The sequence below is a fragment of the Asparagus officinalis genome, chromosome 6, assembly GCF_001876935.1.
Source record: "Asparagus officinalis chromosome 6, Aspof.V1, whole genome shotgun sequence".
Classification (NCBI taxonomy): Eukaryota; Viridiplantae; Streptophyta; class Magnoliopsida; order Asparagales; family Asparagaceae; genus Asparagus; species Asparagus officinalis.
The window spans coordinates 1596254-1620825 of NC_033799.1; the positions used below are offsets into that span (position 1 = coordinate 1596254).

Sequence of the window (24572 nt, forward strand, 5' to 3'; positions counted from 1 at the left end):
CTGGACTTCTCCCACGAACAAAGTCGTGGCCCCCGCAATCAAGTCCCCTCACGCGGTTTTGATGTCCGCATTCACACGTCTTTTCTCCGCTCAATTCACGTGGGCGTGGCCCCACTAATCTCGCGGCTTCACAGAAACTAACTAAAAACCCTTCATTAGTGCCAAAGCTCCTCAACCGTTTAAATGTTAATTGTTTGATTTTTTTTTTCAAATCTAGAGAACTCCACCGCACAACTATGCATTTGGTTATAAAACCAGTCGGATTTGTGTCATACAAATTTTATTAGCTACTACGATAATCAGATGACCAACTGTTCATGAATTGCAGTATGCCAGCTAGGTGGCATGTCATTAATTCTTTCCACTCTTATCCATACTGTTATTAGAAGAAGCTCACATTTCTACTTGTGTGAGCTTCAAGCTCTGGACTTCCAAAATGCCCTCATATTTGCAAAAATATGACCATACATGAAAATATTGCAAAAAACGGTCACACGTCGAAACATTGCCAAAAATGCCTTCACTTGAACTGTAATGAACCATCAATTCTATTAGAAATTTGAATCTAACATTCGCCAGTTCCTGTTCCGCAGTGTCATGCATGAGTCGGGTCCACTGAATGAAATACTCGATTTACAGAATAAACTGCAACCGACTGCAGCAATTTCTCTCTACAAGTAAAAACCTAATCACTTATCCGGCAATCACGCTACTAATAAGATAACGAAAATAGAATTAAGCTGCAATATTTACTGGTATACCTTAATTTCCTAGCAACAAAAAAAAAAAAAAATCCAACAAAAAAAAAAAAAAACACTCCTTAGTTTCCTCTAACTTGAGCATGTTAATTACTACAAATAAATATGCTTAGTTCGACATTTTGAATTGAGCGGCAAATCATAGGCCCAAAAGTTTTCAATCTATGCTGCTCTCAGGATAATGAAAACTCCATCAGAAGTCAAGCGCTATTAATGTTTCAAAGCTGGAATGAGCATCCCAGAGGACGGAAGCGAATGAGCGCCGCGTCGGGTTTTCGATCCCGCGCAGTGAGCCTCCTGATGATATTTCTGCAGATGGAACATGCGTGGCGCTGCTGCAGAAGTACAAGCTGAATAAGGGGAATGAAGGGTTTAATTGCGGATACACTCCATGTACTTATCACTTTTGTTGTGTTTTTATTAGCACACACGCCTATGCTCACGCTGATGGTTTTCACATTCCAGACATTTGGAAGAAGAACGCTCTCGCCATTTTGATTCCCATTAAGCCATTTAAAACTAGTAAACATGAATCATCAGCATGACCAGTGATGTATGTGCTACTATGATCATAGCATTAACGAGTAAATAGCTAAAGGGAAAATTTTGCCAAAATAGACCATTTTTATTAAAATATACGAGCCGAAATAGACCACTTTGAAAAATAATTAGCAAAATAGCACCTCTTTATAAAAAAAAAGGTCGATTTGAAAAACAAAGGCCTCAGAAACATACGGGCACTACTAGTCCCGCTATTTTTAGAGCCAACTAATCACGGATTAGCTGACTCAGAAAACATTTACAGGACTCGTACAGTGGACTCTACGAAAACATACAAGGACTCAGAAAACAACAGGATTAGTGAATTAGAAAATTTCACTAATCCCCGCCCTTTTTTTTTTTGATTAAAACATACGGACTACTAGTCCTGTAGCTATTTTCTTGAGCTGTTTTTGCAAAATAGACCTCTTTGCGTCTGATGGCCAAAAAGAGGCTCTATTTTGCTAATTTTAGCAACTCACAAAAAACAAAAAAACCAACAACCCAGCCCAAAACACGCGTAAGTGGTGCCATCTGCAATTTTAACCCTAAACAGATAAGTGACCAATTCTTACCACAGCTAACCGGAAAGGGAGAGCCTATCACCAGTGCCGTCGTCCAGGTACAGCTTCTGCCACTTGGTAGCTGGGAGTAGATGTTTCAATGGACCAGCGCTTGCCACAGTTGGCCGAAACCACAACTAAATGACGAAAAATACAACGCCCCAGAAATAATTAAAAACACAAAAAACAAAAAAAGCCCAAACAAAGCCCAATAAAAATGATAACAAACACTAAAAAAACAATTTCAAAAATTCCCTTCTCTACGTAATAAGATAAAATAGAACAGTAAACGCTAATGCATAACGTTGATAAAGTGTTCTGAGGAAAGGTTCGACCTCATGGTTGATTTTTCTGCAGTGGGGGGAGGTGAAAAGAGGAGTGCTGCCATGGTTTCCATTATGTATAAATAGGGTTGTTTTGCTTAAAAGTTCAACCTTCTCAACTATATCAACAATCATATCTTATGGAAAACAGTTAAGTTGTAACCAACAGGTGCTAAACAGCAAAAGGCGTTTCACTGAGAAAAAGCACACACAGAGACGAAGCTAGAGGCCTAAGGGCATGGATATTCAAAAGAACTAAATCATGACATATTTGAGAATACTTCTGAATCTCTGATCAGCCACTGTTGAACAACAATAGGAAAATGATTCACGCAAGAGTTGTACTCACAAGTTGTCATCAGAGTTCGATGTTCGGTCGGATTGCAGCATTCTTCTCCTCCGTAAGCCCTGAAATTAAACCAATTGTCTGGGTAAGCATAAAAAAGAACCTCAATTTTCATTATATGCTGTATGGAATAATTGGAAATATGCTGGATAAAAAAAATTATCCATAAAGGAAGTTCAATTATAGCCACAGTATGCAGAAAACAACTATTCCTTGCAAAGCCCAGTATGCCAAACAGAATACAAAAGGTCTCCAACGTAATTACGACATTCTCTAAGACTCCTTGCAAAGCCCAGTATGCCAAACAGAATACAAAAGGTCTCCAACGTAATTACGACATTCTCTAAGACTAAACTAACTTGATTTCATACTACATATGCTAATATTAGAATATTCTAATCTTCAAAAGACAGATATTTGCAGCCACTGAGTAACAATTAAGTAAATATGGAAATCTGCAATCTATTTTCAAGATCCATTTTGGCATTATGTAGGAAAAAGATATGTGCATGCCTATTTTTTGGACTTTCCTATCCATGGATATAAGCAATCTCACTGGCTAGCGCAATTTATTAAATCTACATTTGAATCACCTGTTATTGTCTCACACAATAAGTTATTGCTGTAAAATTGATCAGAGAATGCATATTAATAAAAACATATGAGGAAAAAAAGTATGATCAACCTCGAAAATGAAACAACAAGATATGGCATCCCCCTATACCGACACTACATTGGGCATACTAAAGATGGCCCTTATGGATCAAGAAAGGATCTCCACAAAGCAACATTAAAAGGGTTAAAAGAGAAATAAAACAATTACTGTAGCAAAAGAGTTTAAATACTCACATTGCCAAATTCCCATGAAGCGTTCCCACAGGAAAATCCCTCATCACATCCTCCAGGAAACGGAGATGAAGGATTAAGCAGTGACACATACAACTGACAGCGAGATCTGATCCACCGTATTACCTGCCTCTTTAGAAAACTAAGAAAAACCCAGTAGCATGCATGAGACCTTCAAATAATGGATTCAATAAGAAGTCGGGAACATGGTACACTATAGCGAACTACGACCCGGCTTTAATCATCCAAGATTCGCGTGGAACACGACCCGATTCAACAACTACAGTGACCAGATTTAGAATTCAAAAACCAATTAAAATGTCGGGGAAAAAGCTCTTTTTAAAAGAATAAACAACAAAAACGTAGGAAATTAAGCATACAAATTATGCACATCTTAATTGCAACTTGATTCTCAAGGTTCTATTACCATTTCTGATATCAACTAGCATTTAAGAACCAAACCTAAAGCATACCATGTTTCCTGGCGTACCATGTAAGCCTACCCCCTCGTACCTGATTCCTGTTGAGTGGTGTACCATGTTCCCGTACACGTCCTGTGAACCGGAACAAACCAGGTTCCATGCAATTCAAAAGAACCTGACAAGCCTCTTTAACAAACTACATTTCATCTTCAAACTATGTATCCTCCTTAGTTCCATCTACATTCATGCATAAACCACTCTTAAGATGGCGGAGACAAGCATAACATGATCCCATTAGCAAAGCACATGATGAAACCAAATTTTGCATCAACCTCAGCTTTAATTAATAACACAGACACACTTTAATTCACACTGCTAATTCAAAATAGCCACAGAGCCTAAAAAATCCTCTCGAACAAAAGAAACAAAAACAAATGCACAAACCCAGCACAATCTTTAAATTCAAAACAAAAACAAGCAAGCACACCCAATTGCATAACTACGACCTCATATACCAAAATTGAAATGAATTAATAGATATAATATTTGAATCAAGAGTTTGATCTAGATTGAACAAAGTAAGATTGATTAAACATGCACGCTACAATGTTGATACGTGCAACTGATCTTAAGAAAAAATTAAGATGAAAACCCTAATTTCTTCAACTCAAACATAAATCCCTAAGAATTAATCACGGTTGCTCTGATACCACTTGTTGTTCTATAAACTCTTTAATTCATACAATATAGATCTAGGGTTTACAACGAAAATCAAGAACAAACCCTAGAAATATAATTAAGGATCATGATTAATTCAAAGAGGAGATTAACAAGAAGAATAAATTAAAGCATACCTAAAATCCATGAAGAAATTCTGAATTAGGGTTTGAGATCTTCTAATCTAAAGGGTCTCTCATGTTGTTTCTCTCTAGATGGGGATTAAGAAAACAAAGAATGTAACCCTTAGATTAGGGAACATAACCCCTTTATATAGATATTATAATTTTCTAATTTAGCCCCTCATAAAATTAGAATTGTAATCTGGTATCTGCACAATTAGCCCATAATAAACTAAATACCCATTAACCCAATTAAATGATTGATCACTTTATGCGGGCTAACTTTAAAGATAGCATTACACAATAATTTAACATAAGTGCCCATAATTAGATTTAATCCAACTCAAAGATTTTAATGATATAACATAATTGCAGAATTAAGAAAAGAACCATGAGAATGGCTTTTGCGGCTATATGATGAATGACAGAACATAATGTGAAGGAACAAAAGTAACCATTACAGAGAAGAGCAAGACTAAGTAGTCAGAAAATAACCAGCGGTTGAACCACTGTTAAAAAAGAACGCATTACATTACTCATTATTTCGCATTATGTAATCTAACACACCTTAAACATTATGTTACCTTTTAAAATAACTCAGAACATCATAACTCTACGTCATTACAGAGTAACATGTATTACTTTAATGTAACATACGATTGCTTCAATTTAACAATTGTTTTTTTAAATATAACTTACATCATTTCAATCCAAGTTACCATAGAAGCATGAGTACTTTCTTTCTTAAAATTTGACTTAATTAAGTAATTACATTCGAATTGTCTGTCAAGTTATGACATCATTATATGTAATTGTGAAATTATGAACGTGTCTAATAAAATGAATGTAAAATTATAAATAACATGTAAATTGCGGTTATATATTTGAATATTCTATTGTGATACTTGTGGGTAAATGTGCATCGTTTGTTAGATTTAAAAAAATTTTGTTAAATTATTTTTTTGTATTTTGATATTCTTTTCCTAATTTTTACAAGGAACATCTTTTACATTATTAAATTAAATAATGAGAAAATATGTAAACTACATATCATGCATTATGCTCTAAGCCATCAAGAGACCTTAAGTTATACATTATCATATATTTCAACATTGCTTAGAACTTAGGTCGTGTTATCTTTGATTTTTATTTTTTTAAACAAAGTGAACTAAATAATTTTCTATAAAATCATTGACAACCTAGGTGATCAAGCAATAATTTTCTATAAAATCATGCGTGTCAAACATAGTAAAGTATAAAGAAAAGATGAAATCTAACTTAAATGTAACTAAAAGAAATGCTACGCGTAGATATTGCGAATAAATTTATTACAAAGCCTATAAGCACATTATTCTTATTTTAGAGTCACACCCCCACTAACTATATGCTACTTATCATAACAAGAAATTAAACTAAATAATTAAATAGCAAAATCAATGTGTAGTCATTTTAGACTCAAAATAGAAATTAATTATTTATTAACTAGTGATGGAAAACCATATAGTTTTGTAAATATTTTCTACTCTATTTTGCACACTTAATATTTTAATAAAAATGAGGGAGGACCAAATCCTTGCATATATAAAAAAAATATCAGATGATATATTCAAATGATTTGTAGACTATAAATAATTATTATGCCAAATATAATAAAATAATTTAGTTATTTCAGTTTCAAAAGACAAATCATTTATCGGTGTTTTGAACTGTAATTACAGAATCTGTAAGGTTTTTCTGGAAAAAAATTAGATCATGTATTATTCTGCAATTCTGAAACTATGTGGACTTTAGTATAAAGTATAAAAATTAAACCTAGTTCCTAAAATTCATAATTTGCAAGGAGCTATATGAACAAGCATTACTGACATAAATTGAAATGTGTCTTACATAATACACAACCCGAGAGTCGAGACTAATGAATCACATGCATTGAAGAGGCCATGGTAACAATTTATTACAATTATATACTGACTTGTTTCTGGGGTCGGGTTCGAACCCGATTGGAATCAATATTTCACCTCTTTCTCTCGCTCCGTCTCTCTCTCTCTCTCTCTCAAACTCCCGCTCTCGTCGCCCTTTTCTCCCTCTGTCTTCTCCTCCAAACCCTAGAACCCAATGTTGCGGGAAAGGAGAAGGTCGTCGGAGATCTGGGGTCTCAGTCTACGCCGACGACGGACGAGGCATCGACGAGCGGATATCGGGCGAGCAGGTCGCCATTGTCGACGCCGAGGAGATCGCCGTTTCCAAGATTGCCGCCGTGGCCAGCGAGATCGCCTCAGGTATACTCTTCAAATGCTTCTGATACTGGATTTAATTTTCTTCTTCGCTTGGCATCTTGAAAATCTTCTTCAAGATGCCAAGCGAAGAAGAAAATTAAATCCAGTATCAGAATCATTTGAAGAGTATACCTGAGGCGATCTCGCTGGCCACGGCGGCAATCTTGGAAACGGTGATCTCCTCGGCGTCGACAATGGCGACCTGCTCGCCCGATATCCGCTCGTCGATGCCTCGTCCGTCGTCGGCGTAGACTGAGACCCCAGATCTCCGACGACCTTCTCCTTTCCCACGACATTGGGTTCTAGGGTTTGGAGGAGAAGGCAGAGGGAGAAAAGGGCGACGAGAGCGGGAGTTTGAGAGAGAGAGAGAGAGAGACGGAGCGAGAGAAAGAGGTGAAATATTGATTCCAATCGGGTTCGAACCTGACCCCAGAAACAAGTCAGTATATAATTGTAATAAATTGTTGCCATAGCCTCTTCAATGCATGTGATTCCTTAGTCTCGACTCTCGGGTTATGTATTATGTAAGACACATTTCAATTTATGTCAGTAGTGCTTGTTCATATAGCTCCTTGCAAATTATGAATTTTAGAAACTAGGTTCAATTTTTATACTTTATAGTAAAGTCCACATAGTTTCAGAATTGCAGAAAAATACATAATACAATTTTATAATTTTTTATTTTTTTTTCAGAAAAAACCCTTTAGATTCTATAATTACAGTTCAAACCACCAATAAATGATTTGTTTGTAGAAACTAAAATAACTAAATTTTTTATTATATTTGACATAATAATTATTTATAGTCTACAAATCATTTGAAGATATCATCTGATATATATTTTTCATATATGCAAGGATTTGGTCCTCCCTCATTTTTATTAAAATATTAAGTGTGAAAATAGAGTAGAAAATATTTATAAAACTATATGGCTTTCCATCACTAGTAAATAAATAATTAAATAATTAATTTCTATTTTGAGTCTAAAATGACTGCACATTGATTTTGTTATTTAATTATTTAGTTTATTTCCAGTTATGATAAGTAGCATATAGTTAGTGGGGGTGTGACTCTAAAATAAGAATAATGTGCTTATAAGCTTTGTAATAAATTTATTCGCAATATCTACGAGTAGCATTTCTTTTAGTCACATTTAAGTTAGATTTCATCTTTTCTTTATACTTTACTGTGTTTGACACACATGATTTTATGGAAAACTATTACTTGATCACCTAGGTTGTCAAGCAATAAGAGAGACTGTGCATGAAGACGACTCCTATTTAAAATGTGATTTATAAGCATGCTTTCATAGCATGACTATGCCCTCAATATTGATATCCCGATGTGAGGTTTTCCTTGGTTATTACTATTGTAGCATCAACTAGACGATGTACCCATCTTGATTGGACATGTTCTGGGTTATGATTATTTTTCATAGTTTTACGGAAGTCGTTCCACGGTAACTCTGTGGTTAGTGCACAATATTTTATGCACATTCACTTAAATTAAATCGACAAATATAAAATTTATAGAGGAATTGGACGGAGAATATTTAAAGTATATAAATGGGCTCATGCGCATTCCTGATATCTCGAGTTATATATATACAAGGGCCAAGGGCCAAGGCCCAAGAGCCAATACATCTCACAAACCACAAATATGGGATATTTTTTCAGTTAACAGCCAATGTTAAACAATATGATGTTCTGGTAATTATATTATTTAATAAACAGCTTACTATCCATTAAGTCCAGAAGTGGCACCAAAACGCCATCTTTTTCTTTTTGGGATTTTGAGGAAAATAATCTTTAAGTTGGGGAAAAAGACTAGATGGATACATTACTTCTGAAGCCAAGCCCTTCTTCTAGACTTACAACATCTGATATAAACTAGTGCATCAACTCATGTTATCATTCAAATATGCTTTCAACCCAAGGTAATATCCTCAATACTAAGTACTCGCTTGCTTGACTGACAAATTGAGACATATTGAAATAAGAAGTTGCTCATCGCAAATGCATGTAACTAAACCATAGCATCTTAACATATTCCAAACCATAAATAGCAACTCCAATCCTTCATAACAAGTTTACTTTCATGACAATTATAAGAGCAAAAATACTTTATCGGTGAGAATATCGGACAATTGAGATGCAACATGTGAATGAGTGCAGCATAAATGAGTGCATTATAAAACATTCTGGTATCTACACAATTAGCCCATAATAAACTAAATACCCATTAACCCAATTAAATGATTGATCACTTTATGCGGGCTAACTTTAAAGATAGCATTACACAATAATTTAACATAAGTGCCCATAATTAGATTTAATCCAACTCAAAGATTTTAATGATATAACATAATTGCAGAATTAAGAAAAGAACCATGAGAATGGCTTTTGCGGCTATATGATGAATGACAGAACATAATGTGAAGGAACAAAAGTAACCATTACAGAGAAGAGCAAGACTAAGTAGTCAGAAAATAACCAGCGGTTGAACCACTGTTAAAAAAGAACGCATTACATTACTCATTATTTCGCATTATGTAATCTAACACACCTTAAACATTATGTTACCTTTTAAAATAACTCAGAACATCATAACTCTACGTCATTACAGAGTAACATGTATTACTTTAATGTAACATACGATTGCTTCAATTTAACAATTGTTTTTTTAAATATAACTTACATCATTTCAATCCAAGTTACCATAGAAGCATGAGTATTTTCTTTCTTAAAATTTGACATAATTAAGTAAATTGTTTGTCAAGTTATGACATCATTATATGTAATTGTGAAATTATGAACGTGTCTAATAAAATGAATGTTCTATTGTGATACTTGTGGGTAAATGTGCATCATTTGTAAGATTTAAAAAAAATTGTTAAATTATTTTTTTGTATTTTGATATTCTTTTCCTAATTTTTACAAGGAACATATTTTACATTATTAAATTAAATAATGAGAAAATATGTAAACTACATATCATGCATTATGCTCTAAGCCATCAAGAGACCTTAAGTTATACATTATCATATATTTCAACATTGCTTAGAACTTAGGTCGTGTTATCTTTGATTTTTATTTTTTTAAACAAAGTTAACTAAACAATTTTCTATAAAATCATTGACAACCTAGGTGATCAAGCAATAATTTTCTATAAAATCATGCGTGTCAAACATAGTAAAGTATAAAGAAAAGATGAAATCTAACTTAAAATGTGACTAAAAGAAATGCTACTCGTAGATATTGCGAATAAATTTATTACAAAGCCTATATGCACATTATTCTTATTTTAGAGTCACACCCCCACTAACTATATGCTACCTATCATAACAAGAAATTAAACTAAATAATTAAATAGCAAAATCAATGTGTAGTCATTTTAGACTCAAAATAGAAATTAATTATTTATTTACTAGTGATGGAAAACCATATAGTTTTGTAAATATTTTCTACTCTATTTTGCACACTTAATATTTTAATAAAAATGAGGGAGGACCAAATACTTGCATATATAAAAAAATATCAAATGATTTGTAGACTATAAATAATTATTATGTCAAATATAATAAAATAAATTAGTTATATCAGTTTCAACAGACAAATCATTTATCGGTGGTTTGAACTGTAAATACAGAATCTGCAGGGTTTTTTGAAAAAAAACAAAAAATTATAACATTGTATTATTTAATATTCTACAATTCTGAAACTATGTGGACTTTACTATAAAGTATAAAAATTAAACCTAGTTCCTAAAATTCATAATTTGCAAGGAGCTATATGAACAAGCATTACTGACATAAATTGAAATGTGTCTTACATAATACACAACCCGAGAGTCGAGACTAATGAATCACATGCATTGAAGAGGCCATGGTAACAATTTATTACAATTATATACTGACTTGTTTCTGGGGTCGGGTTCGAACCCGATTGGAATCAATATTTCACCTCTTTCTCTCGCTCCGTCTCTCTCTCTCTCTCAAACTTCCGCTCTTGTCGCCCTTTTCTCCCTCTGTCTTCTCCTCCAAACCCTAGAACCCAATGTCGTCGGGAAAGGAGAAGGTCGTCGGAGATCTGGAGTCGCAATCTACGCCGACGACGGACGAGGCATCGACGAGCAAATACCGGGCGAGTAGATCGCCATTGTCGACGCCGAGGAGATCGCCGTTTCCAAGATTGCAGCGAGATCGCCTCAGGTATACACTCTTCAAATGCTTCTGTTACTGGATTTAATTTTCTTCTTCGTTTGGCATCTTGATGATTTTGTATGAATCCACTCGCTCTTGTTGACCTCGGCGATAATCTTGGAAACGGCAATCTCCTCGATGGCGGCAACGTCGACAATGGTGACCTGCTCGCCCGATATCCGCTCGTCGATGCCTCGTCCGTCATCGACGTAGACTGAGACTCCAAATATCCGACGACCTTCTCTTTTCCCGCGGCATTGGGTTCTAAGGTTTGAAGGAGAAGACAGAGGGAGAAAAGGGTGACGAGAGCGGGAGTTTGAGAGCGAGAGAGAGAGACGTAGCGAGAGAAAGAGGTGAAATATTGATTCCAATCGGGTTGGAACCCGACCCTAGAAACAATTCATTATATAATTGTAATAAATTGTTACCATTGCCTCTTCAATGTATGTGATTCCTTAGCCTCGACTCTCGGGTTATGTATTATGTAAGACACATTTCAATTTATTTATGTCAGTAGTTCTTGTTCATATAGCTCCTTGCAAATTATGAATTTTACAAACTAGGTTCAATTTTTATACTTTATAGTAAAGTCCACATAGTTTCAGAATTGCAGAAAAATACATAATTCAATTTTTATACTTTATAGTAAAGTCCACATAGTTTCAGAATTGCAGAAAAATACATAATACAATTTTATAATTTTTTATTTTTTTGTAAAGTCCACATAGTTTCAGAATTGCAGAAAAATACATAATACAATTTTATAATTTTTTATTTTTTTCAAAAAAACCCTGTAGATTCTATAATTACGGTTCAAACCACCGATAAATTATTTGTTTGTAGAAACTAAAATAACTAAATTGTTTTATTATATTTGACATAATAATTATTTATAGTCTACAAGTCATTTGAAGATATCATCTGATAAATATTTTTCATATATGCAAGGATTTGGTCCTCCCTCATTTTTATTAAAATATTAAGTGTGAAAATAGAGTAGAAAATATTTATAAAACTATATAGCTTTCCATCACTAGTAAATAAATATTTAAATAATTAATTTCTATTTTGAGTCTAAAATGACTACACATTGATTTTGTTATTTAATTATTTAGTTTATTTCCTGTTATGATAAGTAGCATATAGTTAGTAGGGGTGTGACTCTAAAATAAGAATAATGTGCTTATAAGCTTTGTAATAAATTTATTCGCAATATCTACGAGTAGCATTTCTTTTAGTCACATTTAAGTTAGATTTCATCTTTTCTTTATACTTTACTGTGTTTGACACACATGATTTTATGGAAAACTATTACTTGATCACCTAGGTTGTCAAGCAATAAGAAACTGTGCATGAAGACGACTCCTATTAAAAATGTGATTTATAAGCATGCTTTCATAGCATGACTATGCCCTCAATATTGATATCCCGATGTGAGGTTTTCCTTGGTTATTACTATTGTAGCATCAACAAGACGATGTACCCATCTTGATTGGACATGTTCTGGGTCATGATTATTTTTCATAGTTTTACGGAAGTCGTTCCATGGTAACTCTGTGATTAGTGCACAATATTTTATGCACATTCACTTAAATTAAATCGACAAATATAAAATTTATAAAGAGGAATTGGACGGAGAATATTTAAAGTATATAAATGGGCTCATGCGCATTCCTGATATCTCGAGTTATATATATACAAGGGCCAAGGGCCAAGGCCCAAGAGCCAATACATCTCACAAACCACAAATATGGGATATTTTTTCAGTTAACAGCCAATGTTAAACAATATGATGTTCTGGTAATTATATTATTTAATAAACAGCTTACTATCCATTAAGTCCAGAAGTGGCACCAAAACGCCATCTTTTTCTTTTTGGGATTTTGAGGAAAATAATCTTTAAGTTGGGGAAAAAGACTATAGATGGATACATTACTTTTGAAGCCAAGACCTTCTTCTAGACTTGCAACATCTGATATAAACTAGTGCATCAACCCATGTTATCATTCAAATATGGAGAATCGTGAAAACCCAAGCCCTAATCTTCAATTAGAGTCGGTTTTGAAGGAGGAGAGGGAAAGAAAGAGGAGAGAGGATTCGATCGCTCAGATCTGAAGGAGGCGGCGGGCAGATGAAAATGAGAATGCCTTAACCCTAAAACCCAACTCCTTGATATTTGTAGGTATATAATGGGTATCATTTGTAAAACAAAATTTACATAACAAACATTTGGAATAAGTCCAAGAAAAAACCAAACCATGACCCCACAGCCTGATAGAGATTCATCATCTTAATTTCCAATGGAAAAAATAAAATTCATCATAATTTCCAAAGGGAAAAATAAAAATTCCAAACAAGCCCTGCATTTTGTGTGCCGAGATATTTTAGTTTCTACGTCATGTTTTTTGATTAATGTAGCTAAACTAACACAGCTACTAGATTCTAGCTATAACTAACCCGCATTGTTCTAATATCACATTTTTATACAAATAAAGGGTGCTTATATTCATATCAAATTGTTTATCTGTTCATTAATCTAATCTTTTGTTTTTTTCCTATCGCATCAAAACTTAAGAACGAGGTGGGATGAAATTAGATGAAAGCGTTTGTTGTTATTTTTAACTATCAATGTGGAAATGAAAAGGTTTCAGTGTTTTTTTTCCTCTCTATCTCTCTCTTCGACTACCGAATAAAACTGTTAATGAACTATCAAACATATATTTGGTTAAATTTCTATGAAAAAATTATCAAATTAATAAACGACAACAAATTAATCAAGCATATGTTTGGTTAAATTTTATTTATTTATAAACCCAATACTAAAAAATATATTTTAGTATTAAATGAAGTATCGCTTCGAACTTGATCAATAATAAACGAATAATAAGCAAATATTAATTAATTTTTCAATTCACTTTTACACTAAATTGAATTTATAGCAGAATATTACAATTATTTATAGCATAATACTTAATTTTGTTAACATAATCAATATTTGAGAATATAATTTAAAAACTGTGCAAAAGCACGGGTCTAAATACTAGTTTAAAAGTGAAATGAAACCTGGATATGTAATGATATCCAGGTTGGAGTATTAAAGTGAAATGAAATTGCAACTTGTGGGATATCACTATATCAGAGTGTTTAAAAGTACTTTGCCTGAAAATATAGTGAAGTTTGGAGTACCAAAGTGAAAATAAGCCTAGCATCTATTGAGCAATTAGGTAAGATCCAAATCTTATCCAATTAATAACGGGTCAACTGGCTTGATCTATGTATGATTTGAATCCAATTATGACTAACCCATACTCCCTAATTTCGGGTAGAAAATATTAAAAGCTTAGTACACAGATGAGGATGTACCAACATGGCAATATGCTTAATTGAACTAAAATAGAAATGCAATTTTTTACATAAATTACATGGTTAAAGTCTTACCTACATCGAGTATGAAAATTATCCAAATGTTTGAACTCATTCATGGCTTTATCTATACTGCAGTATTAAATATGCTGACGTCTCTTCATCTCATCTTCTTCCAGCTGCAAAGTTTTACTTACGTCAAGTGTGAAAGCATTTGGCTATTGAGTCTAATTTGATGCGTTCTGCACAAAAGTTGACACGCTCCATTCTAGAGCTTGTGCCTTTGACCTTTCAAAACTTCATCAACTTGTATCAAGCAACAAATCATCCCTCTCAATTTCTTTATTTTTTATTTATTGTTTATTATCCAGCTGCTTGGCCGAACATTTGTATAGTTTAAATGCAATGAGAGAATCAATACTATTATGGATAACCAAAAATGACGTTATCGCAGATGTCCAGATTGTTTTAAGAAAACAATTGATGCGGAAGATACTTTTTGGTGCGCAAAGTGTGACAGAGAGGTATTTACAGAAAATAGGTATGTAAATATTTACAATATGATCCACAATTACATACCAAATAATGACTGATAATTAATGAGTTGGAAAAAAAATTATACAGCTACATGATAACTATGGAAGTTCAAGATGAATCTGCAAAAACTACTTTTGTTGTTATGAACAAGCTGATAAATTGGTGAAAATACCGGCTCAAGAGGTTGCACGAACAATAAAATATGTGAGTTCATCTTCCTCTTAAAAGTTTTTTGAACAATATTTTATAACACATTAAGTATGTGCTTAAAAAATATTATTATTTGATCAGGTTAATGGCAGAGAAGTTTTCCACGCGATATAATTTTGTGGAAGGTAATGAAGGTTTTACAACAACCAAAGTAATAGAGGAAAATTCAGACAGTACAAGTGCAATTGAATTTAATTTTACAAATCAGGTAAAAATTTTCTTTATACTATTTATATAACTTTGTAAAGCACGTATCTATAAACTTACCTCTTTATATATATATATATATATATATATATATATATATATATATAATATATATATATATAATAATATATAATATATATATATATATATAGTATATAATATATATATATATATATATATATATATATATATATATTATAATATAACTTTGTAAAAGCACGTATCTATAAGAACTTACCTATATATATATATAATATATATATATATATATATAGAATCTGCAGAGGCATCAATCATTAATTTGCTTAAGGATGCGCCTCCACCGACTCCGCAACCGCAATAGCATCTATAAAGCGGACTCACACTATGCCTGCACCATTATTGGATATAAAATCGAAAAAAGTTTACAAACAAAAGCACCACCAAGCTAAAAAATTGTAAACATGGATGAGTAATCAACGAGCAGAAAGGACATTCAATTCTAAAAATACATCAAGTGGGGCAAGGTGAATGTCGCCAAATTAATGTTCATATATAATTATAATTATTGTTATTGTTATTATTATAAAATTATGTAATCCAAACGCTTAAAAATAAAGTGGCATAAAAAGAACGGCATGCTAAGTTATTTAAAGCATTTAACTTATTAAATTATTTCTTAGCATGCAGATAACAAGAAGGAAGCAGAAGTAACAAAGCTAAAAGGGAAGAAGAACGTTGCATTAGACTGAAATGAAGATTGACATCTAGAATTGTGACTTTAAAAGGCTCAACACATACTCGATGAGAAAAGAACCTTGGAAGATAACAACCAGTGATGTTTCTATTTGCTATGTATATTACTAATGTGTGACTTATGAGTATAAACTCTAATTATGTTGACATTTCGTATTTATATAGTTCATGCTTCTTTCGTTCAATTATTACCAAACATTAATTATTTGCATTACATCTACTACTTCTTTAGGCCTGGAACCAAATCAAATCATAAAGAATAGTGCCTTCATTATCATGGTGTTTTCATCTCCTGTTAATTTGCAAACTTATAATTATTACTGTTGTTATGCACCTTTTTTTTTGATATTATTATTTAATAATTAAATACTCATTTAAAATTACTGTACACTAGCAACGTTTATTCATTAAAAACTAAACAAGTAACGAAAACAATCATTTTAAAATGCAAAATTCATTCGGTCAATAAAAAGATAAATATCATATTATAACAAATTGGTTCCAACCACAAAAGAAGATAAGTCACCCAAACATGAAAACGATCCAATTTACTATTAAATTGCTCCAATTACAAGATCTTCTACAAAACAATAACTCAACCTCACAAAGGGTACCAACATATTGAGAACAATTGTAGCCCTATTTTGGCTTAAAAATTTTTCACATGCAAGCATATACATCTATTTTATAGATTTAATACATAAAAGAAAAGTAAAGGCAAAGAGCTTCTTTTCCCCTTTTTCTACTGCAATCCTACATTGATTACACGATAATGCAAATGAAGGCAACAACATCCTACATTATTCAATTCAATTCGATATATTGGCTATCAAACATTCATTGAGGAAGCCTTTGATGCCTAAACAAATAAATAAAACTTGCAACAATATACAATAAATCCATACAATCAATTGTTTCAAGTCAAAGCCCACTATAAAGAACAAAATAATATAAAACAAAACGAAGAAAAAACAAAGACAAAACAAAATAAAACTTCATTTTTATCATGGATGATCGACAACATATTACCTAAACGGCATGTCATAACATTTTAGTGAAATTAGAGCAAGATATGATTGTGGCTTCTATTAAAAGAGAAAAAAATTAAATTACCAGGTAGTTGTAAGGAAATACGAATACAACATTTGAATACATCAAAATTAATGATTTACCTTTAACATATAGACACATTCTGAATTCTGCATAATAAAAACGGCTAAAAAACTAGACAACAAAAATCACCACATAATTAAAAATATAGAATAACTTAGATAGATTTTTCTACAAAGAAATCTAACAAAAGTTACAAGGAAAAATTTGTATTATGCATAAATAATCTGGTGATAACAATGTTAGCCCTAATTACAATATCCATGTACCAGAATGCAATTATTTAATGTAGAAGACTCGCATCTGCATGTCTTCGTGTCAACGGATGCTAACCAAATATACTGCCATAAACAGTTAACATGCAATAAAGGCTAAAAAAAGATAGTATCTTTCCAGTTTAGGAAAAATAAACAAAACAATAATCAAACTAAAATAAATAATTACTCATAAATAACAAACAAACTCAAAATTTCACATGAGACAGATAATAGGCTAAAAGATCAGACCTTTGTTACAAAACTCTTGATGTTGCACGACCTATCTTCTGTCTTCGAGATCTATCGCATGAAAGATGAAAAATGATAAAAGTGAGAGCATTAAAGAATGTAATTATCAATCTTTAAAGGTTAAATCTATAGATATATCTATATATATCTATATATATGCAATAAAGGCTAAAAAAAGTTAGTATCTTTTCAGTTTAGGAAAAATAAACAAAACTATAATCAGGCAAAATTAAATCTTCACTCATAAATAACAAACAAACTAAAATTTCCACATGAGAAAGGTAGTAGGCTAAAAAGATCAGACCTTGGTGACAAAACTCTGACGCTGCACGACCGACCTTCTGTCTTTCGAGATCTATCGCATGAAAGATGAAAGATGATAAAAGTGACAGCATTAAAGAATGAAATTATCAATCTTTACAGGTTAAATCAACAAATCTTAAAAAAAAAAAATTCTTTACCTAAAACCGTAAACGACGACGACATTTGAAGACGGAGTCGCCGACGAGATTCAAGGGAGGAGTCGACGACGAGCTTCGAAGGCGAAGTCGACGACGAGCTTCGAAGGCGAAGTCGACGACGAGCTTCGAAGGCGAAGTCGACGACGAGCTACGAATAACGACGAGATTGAGGTGATTGTGAACGAAAGGAATATGGAGAATCGTGAAAACCCAAGCCCTAATCTTCAATTGGAGTCGGTTTTGAAGGAGGAGAGGGAAAGAAAGAGGAGAGAGGATTCGATCGCTCAGTCTGAAGGAGGCGGCGGGCAGATGAAAATGAGAATGCCCTAACCCTAAAACCCAACTCCTTGATATTTATAGGTATATAATGGGTATCATTTGTAAAACAAAATTTACATAACAAACATTTGGAATAAGTCCAAGGAAAAACCAAAACATGACCCCATAGCCTCATAGAGATTCATCATCTTAATTTTCAATGGAAAAAAAAAATTTCATCTTAATTTCCAAAGGGAAAAATAAAAATTCCAAACAAGCCCTGCATTTTGTGTGCCGAGATATTTTAGTTTCTACGTAATGTTTTTTGATTAATGTAGCTAAACTAACACAGCTACTAGATTCTAGCTATAACTAACCCGCATTGTTCTAATATCACATTTTTATACAAATAAAGGGTGCTTATATTCTTATCAAATTGTTTATCGGGCTTGCTGTTCATTAATCTAATCTTTTGTTTTTTTCCTATCGCATCAAAACTTAAGAACGCGGTGGGATGAAATTAGGTGAAAGCGTTTGTTGTTATTTTTAACTATCAATGTGGAAATGAAAAGGTTTCAGTGTTTTTTTTCCTCTCTATCTCTCTCTTCGACCACCGAATAAAACTGTTAATGAACTATCAAACATATATTTGGTTAAATTTCTATGAAAAAATTATCAAATTAATAAACGACAACAAATTAATCAAGCATATGTTTGGTTAAATTTTATTTATTTATAAACCCAATACTAAAAAATATATTTTAGTATTAAATGAAGTATCACTTCGAACTTGATCAATAATAAACGAATAATAAGCAAATATTAATTAATTTTTCAATTCACTTTTACACTAAACTGAATTTATAGCAGAATATTACAATTATTTATAGCATAATACTTAATTTTGTTAACATAATCAATATTTGAGAATATAATTTAAAAACCGTGCTTTGCAAGGGTCTAAATACTAGTTTAACATAATATGTAATGATATCCAGGTTGGAGTATTAAAGTGAAATGAAATTGCAACTTGTGGGATATCACTATATCAGAGTGTTTAAAAGAACTTTGCCTGAAAATATAGTGAAGTTTGGAGTACCAAAGTGAAAATAAGCCTAGCATTTATTGAGCAATTAGGTAAGATCCAAATCTTATCCAATTAATAACGGGTCAACTGGCTTGATCTATGTATGATTTGAATCCAATTATGACTAACCCATACTCCCTAATTTCGGGTAGAAAATATTAAAAGCTTAGTACACAGATGAGGATGTACCAACATGGCAATATGCTTAATTGAACTAAAATAGAAATGCAATTTTTTACATAAATTACATGGTTAAAGTCTTACCTACATCGAGTATGAAAATTATCCAAATGTTTGAACTCATTCATGGCTTTATCTATACTGCAGTATTAAATATGCTGACGTCTCTTCATCTCATCTTCTTCCAGCTGCAAAGTTTTACTTACGTCAAGTGTGAAAGCATTTGGCTATTGACTCTAATTTGATGCGTTCTGCACAAGAGTTGACACGCTCCATTCTAGAGCTTGTGCCTTTGACCTTTCAAAACTTCATCAACTTGTATCAGCAACAAATCATCCCTCTCACAACTTCTTTTTTTTTATCGTTTATTATCCAGCTGCTTGGCCGAACATTTGTATAGTTTTGATGCATATTCCCTCGATATGAATAAAATATTCTCAATTGATAATTTTCAACCTAAAATGGAGCTACATCAACAATGGTATCATGATATTATCAATATTAACCAATATCTGATATCCGTAACATTTGTATAGTTTTGAGCACTTGAAGTTCGTCTGCACTTGGGGTTCGCCTGCACTTAGGGTTCGCCTGAACTTAGCTTTGCTTGTGATACAAGTTCGCCTGAACTTAGCTTTGGACTTCGCCTGAACTTCCAAGTTCGTGTTAACTATCAAGTTCACCTGAACTATCAAGTTCGGCTGAACTTCCAAGTTCGCCTGATTTCTTAACTTAGAGAAATCTTTGCATTGTGTGCTTGTTCTAAGGTTTGGCTCTACACTCCCAAAACCAACGAACATTGGGTTTTTTTTTATCTTTTTACGAACTAAAATGTTCTCTATTTTATAGAAAAATAAAACTCAAAGAGAGCTTGAGAAATACCAAGAGAATCTAGCTGACTTGATAAACTATCTATGAGCAGGACTCTAGAATCTTAGGTCCAACTCTTCTTAAAGAACACCCAAAAAATTTAATTTACTGAAAGACTGGTGGCCATAGGTTAGACCATCTCCAACCAATCGCACCAAAATGGTGCAAATTTTACACTAAAATGGTGTAAAAGTCACATCAAACAATAATTCATCTCCAACCCACTGTATCATTTTTTGCATCAAAAAAGAATATTCTCAGTATATTCCTTTTTATCTACTTTTATATTATTATTTTTATTCCCTATATTTTAACTATTTCAACAATTAATTAAGATATTATTGGGGTAAAATATTATAAAATATTATTGGGGTAAAATATTACAATAAAATAATATTTTATTAATTAATATTATTAGGGTAAAATTATAAAGTATTATTTTATTATTGATATTACAAAAATATTACATTTAAGAACACAACAGAAAATAAAATACGGTAAAAAATAACTTGATGAACAGTAATAGAGCGATGAATAGTGTGATGCCAAATATAAAGTATTATTTTATTATTTTTATTACAAAAATATTACATTTAAGAACACAACAGAAAATAAAATACGGTAAAAAATAACTTGATGAACAGTAATAGAGCGATGAATAGTGCGACGCCAAATATGGCGTCGCCTTGTTCATTTTCACCAAAATGGCGTAGGAAATGGGGCATGGTTGGAGAATAAATAGTATCGTTGCACAAAAATGACGCGAGAAATAGGGTATGGTTGGAGATGCCCTTAAGAGTGCCTCTTAACCATGTTTGAAGATTTGATGCTCATAGTGCAAAAGACTGTGGATAACTTCTTTACGTATAAAATTCAACAAAAAAGTAAAATACTAAGATAAGAATGTACCCACCCAACTCAGATAAAGACACACTAAAGAAAAGGCCAAAACAATTCAAATCACCATGTGCTCGGCCTCAGCCACCATGTGTACCTTGCAATCCTATTGACCATTTCTACTAAATAATAATAATATTTATAATATTCACTCTAAAAATATTATTATGAACAAATTTTTTAAACAGACCCATTCCAACTTTTTATTTTTAAAACTGACTCTTTTTTTTTTATTTACCAAAACCGACCCGATTTTGTGATTAGCAGACTAATCACCTTCCTAAATAGTCGGGGTTGGCAACCCCGACTATTTAGGACATTAATTTTTAGGGTTTAATGCTTCTAATTAGGGTTTAACACCGTCCTAAATAGTCGGGGTTGCCAACCCCGACTATTTAGGAAGGTGATTAATCTGCTAATCATAAAATCGGGTCGGTTTTGGTAAATAAAAAAAAAAGAGTCGGTTTTGAAAATTAAAAATTGAAATGGGTCTGTTTAAAAAATTTGTTCTATTATTATATAGAGAGCATCAAAACAACTAGTAGAGCCACCAACTACTAAAATTCATCAAATTCAACTTTTCGACTGGGTTAGCTAGCTAAATTCCTCCTCAAAAGAGAACAAAGAAGCAAGATGATGGCGTTAGCAAAATCTCAATCATTCTCTTCTCCAAGAGATTTCTTTGTCCTTTGCTTGATCCTCTGCGTCTTGTTGCTTTCAACTGAGAGATCCTCTGCTCAAAACAAAACTGACCCTGCTGAAGGTACATACATCGCTTTCTCTAGCTTTACTTTTGAGTTCAAGCTGATATTATACTGTTAGAAACCTCTTTGCGGAACTATATGTTGGGTTTTAGAGTATAATCCCTCGGTCTAATCTATTTGTGAGGATTAAGAAAGATTTTGGTCATCTCTACTAATAAAAGAACTTTAAATCAGTTGATAAATCACAAATAAATAGGTATTGATTTTATCCTTTTTATACTCTTTTCCTCTTTTCTTTCTCGTCGATCCTCGAAAGTTTGTCACAGTTGTGCTGGAACTAGCTGGATAAGGATGAAGCCAGGTCATGTAGTTGACTTGTTTTCTTTTTTGAGAAATGGTTGAATTGGTTTCTAGATATAAATTGAAGCCAGGTCATGTAGTTGACTTGTTTTCTTTTTTGAGAAATGGTTGAATTGGTTTCTAGATATAAATTGCTAGAGACCAGAAGTTTTATTTGTATTTTAAAATCTATTTTAATTGAGGGAATTTTCTAAACAAGTCTCAATTTCTTTCAAATGCATCCACTTTTGGGTCTCACCAAAAGGGAGGAATACAATTTTAGCATTAATATTTTTTCCAGGTTTTTACATATTAAGGTGACACATCCCCTTTGAAATTTCTTTCTTTCTTTTTGTAACATTTAGGATGTAAGTTCACTCCTTATTATGGTCAATGATAAAAGGAAATAATTAAATCTGTAGGAGTTATGAACTGATCTAGTAACCCAGTAATAAACTATTGCAGAAGATATTTGGTCTAAACTAAATATTATTGACTTTCAGATGAATAGGCTCCTTAACCAGGCACAATCACTACTCATGTCAAATGCTAAGTTGAGTTTCCATTATGTATTATTTTTGCCCATGTTATTAACAGTAAATAGGAGAGTATGATACAAGTTGCAAATAAAACAATTTCTTAGTACTCGATAAATCATCATAATGACATAATTTACTTGGTCAATCGATAAACGGTTGCACACAACTTGCGCTTGTACTTTACATTATATATTATGTCACCATTAGATGATTGGTGATATCGTAATAGAATTATATATTCTCTTGATCCTAAACCTGCAGAGGTATAAATCAAAGACAGTTTAAATGAAATTTCCAAGGGAAAAGTATAATTGTTGAAGATTCAACAAATCTTGATGTATCAAAGACAGTTTAAATGAAATTTCCAAGGGAAAAGTATAATTGTTGAAGATTCAACAAATCTTGATGTAAGTTAGCATGTTCTTATCAAAATATACTAACTTGTACATGTGCGTATTGTGATAGTGAAAGCACTGAACACAATACTCGGGAGATGGGGAAAGCAGGCGTCATCGGCCTGGAACATCAGTGGTGAACCATGCAGCGGAGCTGCCAACGACTCTACCAGCTTTGAAAACACTGACATAAACCCATTCATCAAATGCGACTGCACTTCCAACACTACATTTTGCCATATCACCCACCTGTAATTACTGAAATCTCTCTAATATGCATCCCCTTTATTTTATTCAGCAAAGAAGCTAATACTTTGATGGATCATCATGTAATGAAATAAGTCTCAACTAAAAAAAGATAACAGAAATGAGATAAGGACGAATGAAAATAAATTGATGCCTTCTGACAAATACCTCACCTAGAAATTGTGATTATGCATGAGAGGGGAAAGAAGAATCATCCTACATTACGTAATCAATTGTACTAATTGACAGTTATTTCTTCAGAAAAGTATATGCAATAGATGTGGTTGGCACTATACCTGAAGAGCTCCAGGAGCTACCTCATCTCACTAATTTGTATGTATACTTTTAACTGCGATTTACCATTGAAGTGGACCCATTATATGAATAGATAATGTGGGTAACTAAGATATAATATGTCATTTTCTCAGGAAGTTAGGTCAGAACTACTTGACTGGAAATTTACCTGCATTTATCGGAAATCTAACTTCCTTGCAGTACCTGTAAGATGTCTTTCCAAACAAATTCTAGAAGGTATAAGAAAAATTGCATATGCTTATTATATATTCTTTCATGCCTGACATTTATATAACAATCTTTAGGAGTTTGGGCATTAATGCATTGTCTGGGCCCATTCCCCCTGAGCTGGGCAAACTACAAAACCTTATTTTGCTGTAAGAAAACAATGCCCTTTCGAGATCCTGTTATTTAATTTTAAGAAATCGAAAAAAGTTTAATATTTCAATTGATGACAAACAAAAGAATATTTAACTTTCTTTTGATTTTGCAGTGCTATAGGGACAAACAATTTTACTGG

The 24572-nt window shown here is 32.6% G+C and overlaps 2 protein-coding genes and 1 long non-coding RNA gene across 3 annotated transcripts in view; 2 read left to right on the top strand and 1 right to left on the bottom strand.

Moving 5' to 3' along the window:
- On the bottom strand, positions 1879 to 4637 carry LOC109844684. Its single transcript, XM_020413800.1, has 4 exons — positions 3890 to 4637; positions 3380 to 3518; positions 2534 to 2592; positions 1879 to 1972 (listed from the first exon to the last, which is right to left on the bottom strand). The coding sequence occupies exons 1-4, from the start codon at positions 3913 to 3915 to the stop codon at positions 1879 to 1881; spliced, it is 318 nt and encodes a 105-aa protein (XP_020269389.1). The 5' UTR covers positions 3916 to 4637.
- On the top strand, positions 14666 to 15437 carry LOC109844814. Its single transcript, XR_002248125.1, has 3 exons — positions 14666 to 15018; positions 15102 to 15218; positions 15306 to 15437. It is a non-coding gene; the product is annotated as an uncharacterized LOC109844814 (long non-coding RNA).
- The window catches only part of LOC109844365 (probable LRR receptor-like serine/threonine-protein kinase At1g56130), an 8682-nt gene continuing 6208 nt past the window's right edge, over positions 22099 to 24572 (top strand). The window contains exons 1-5 of the mRNA XM_020413366.1: positions 22099 to 22298; positions 23583 to 23763; positions 24020 to 24091; positions 24187 to 24258; positions 24358 to 24429. Of these exons, the coding sequence (XP_020268955.1) occupies positions 22169 to 22298; positions 23583 to 23763; positions 24020 to 24091; positions 24187 to 24258; positions 24358 to 24429 (527 nt within the window). The 5' untranslated portion in view covers positions 22099 to 22168. The remainder of the gene's footprint in view (positions 22299 to 23582; positions 23764 to 24019; positions 24092 to 24186; positions 24259 to 24357; positions 24430 to 24572) is intronic.

Coding starts and splice junctions, on each gene's coding strand:
- LOC109844684 (XM_020413800.1), bottom strand. CDS start 3,915: ATGGTACACCACTCAACAGGAATCAG. Junction 3,519..3,889: donor CACCACTCAACAGGAATCAG/GTACGAGGGGGT, acceptor GGTTTTTCTTAG/TTTTCTAAAGAGGCAGGTAA. Junction 2,593..3,379: donor CTTCATGGGAATTTGGCAAT/GTGAGTATTTAA, acceptor GTTTAATTTCAG/GGCTTACGGAGGAGAAGAAT.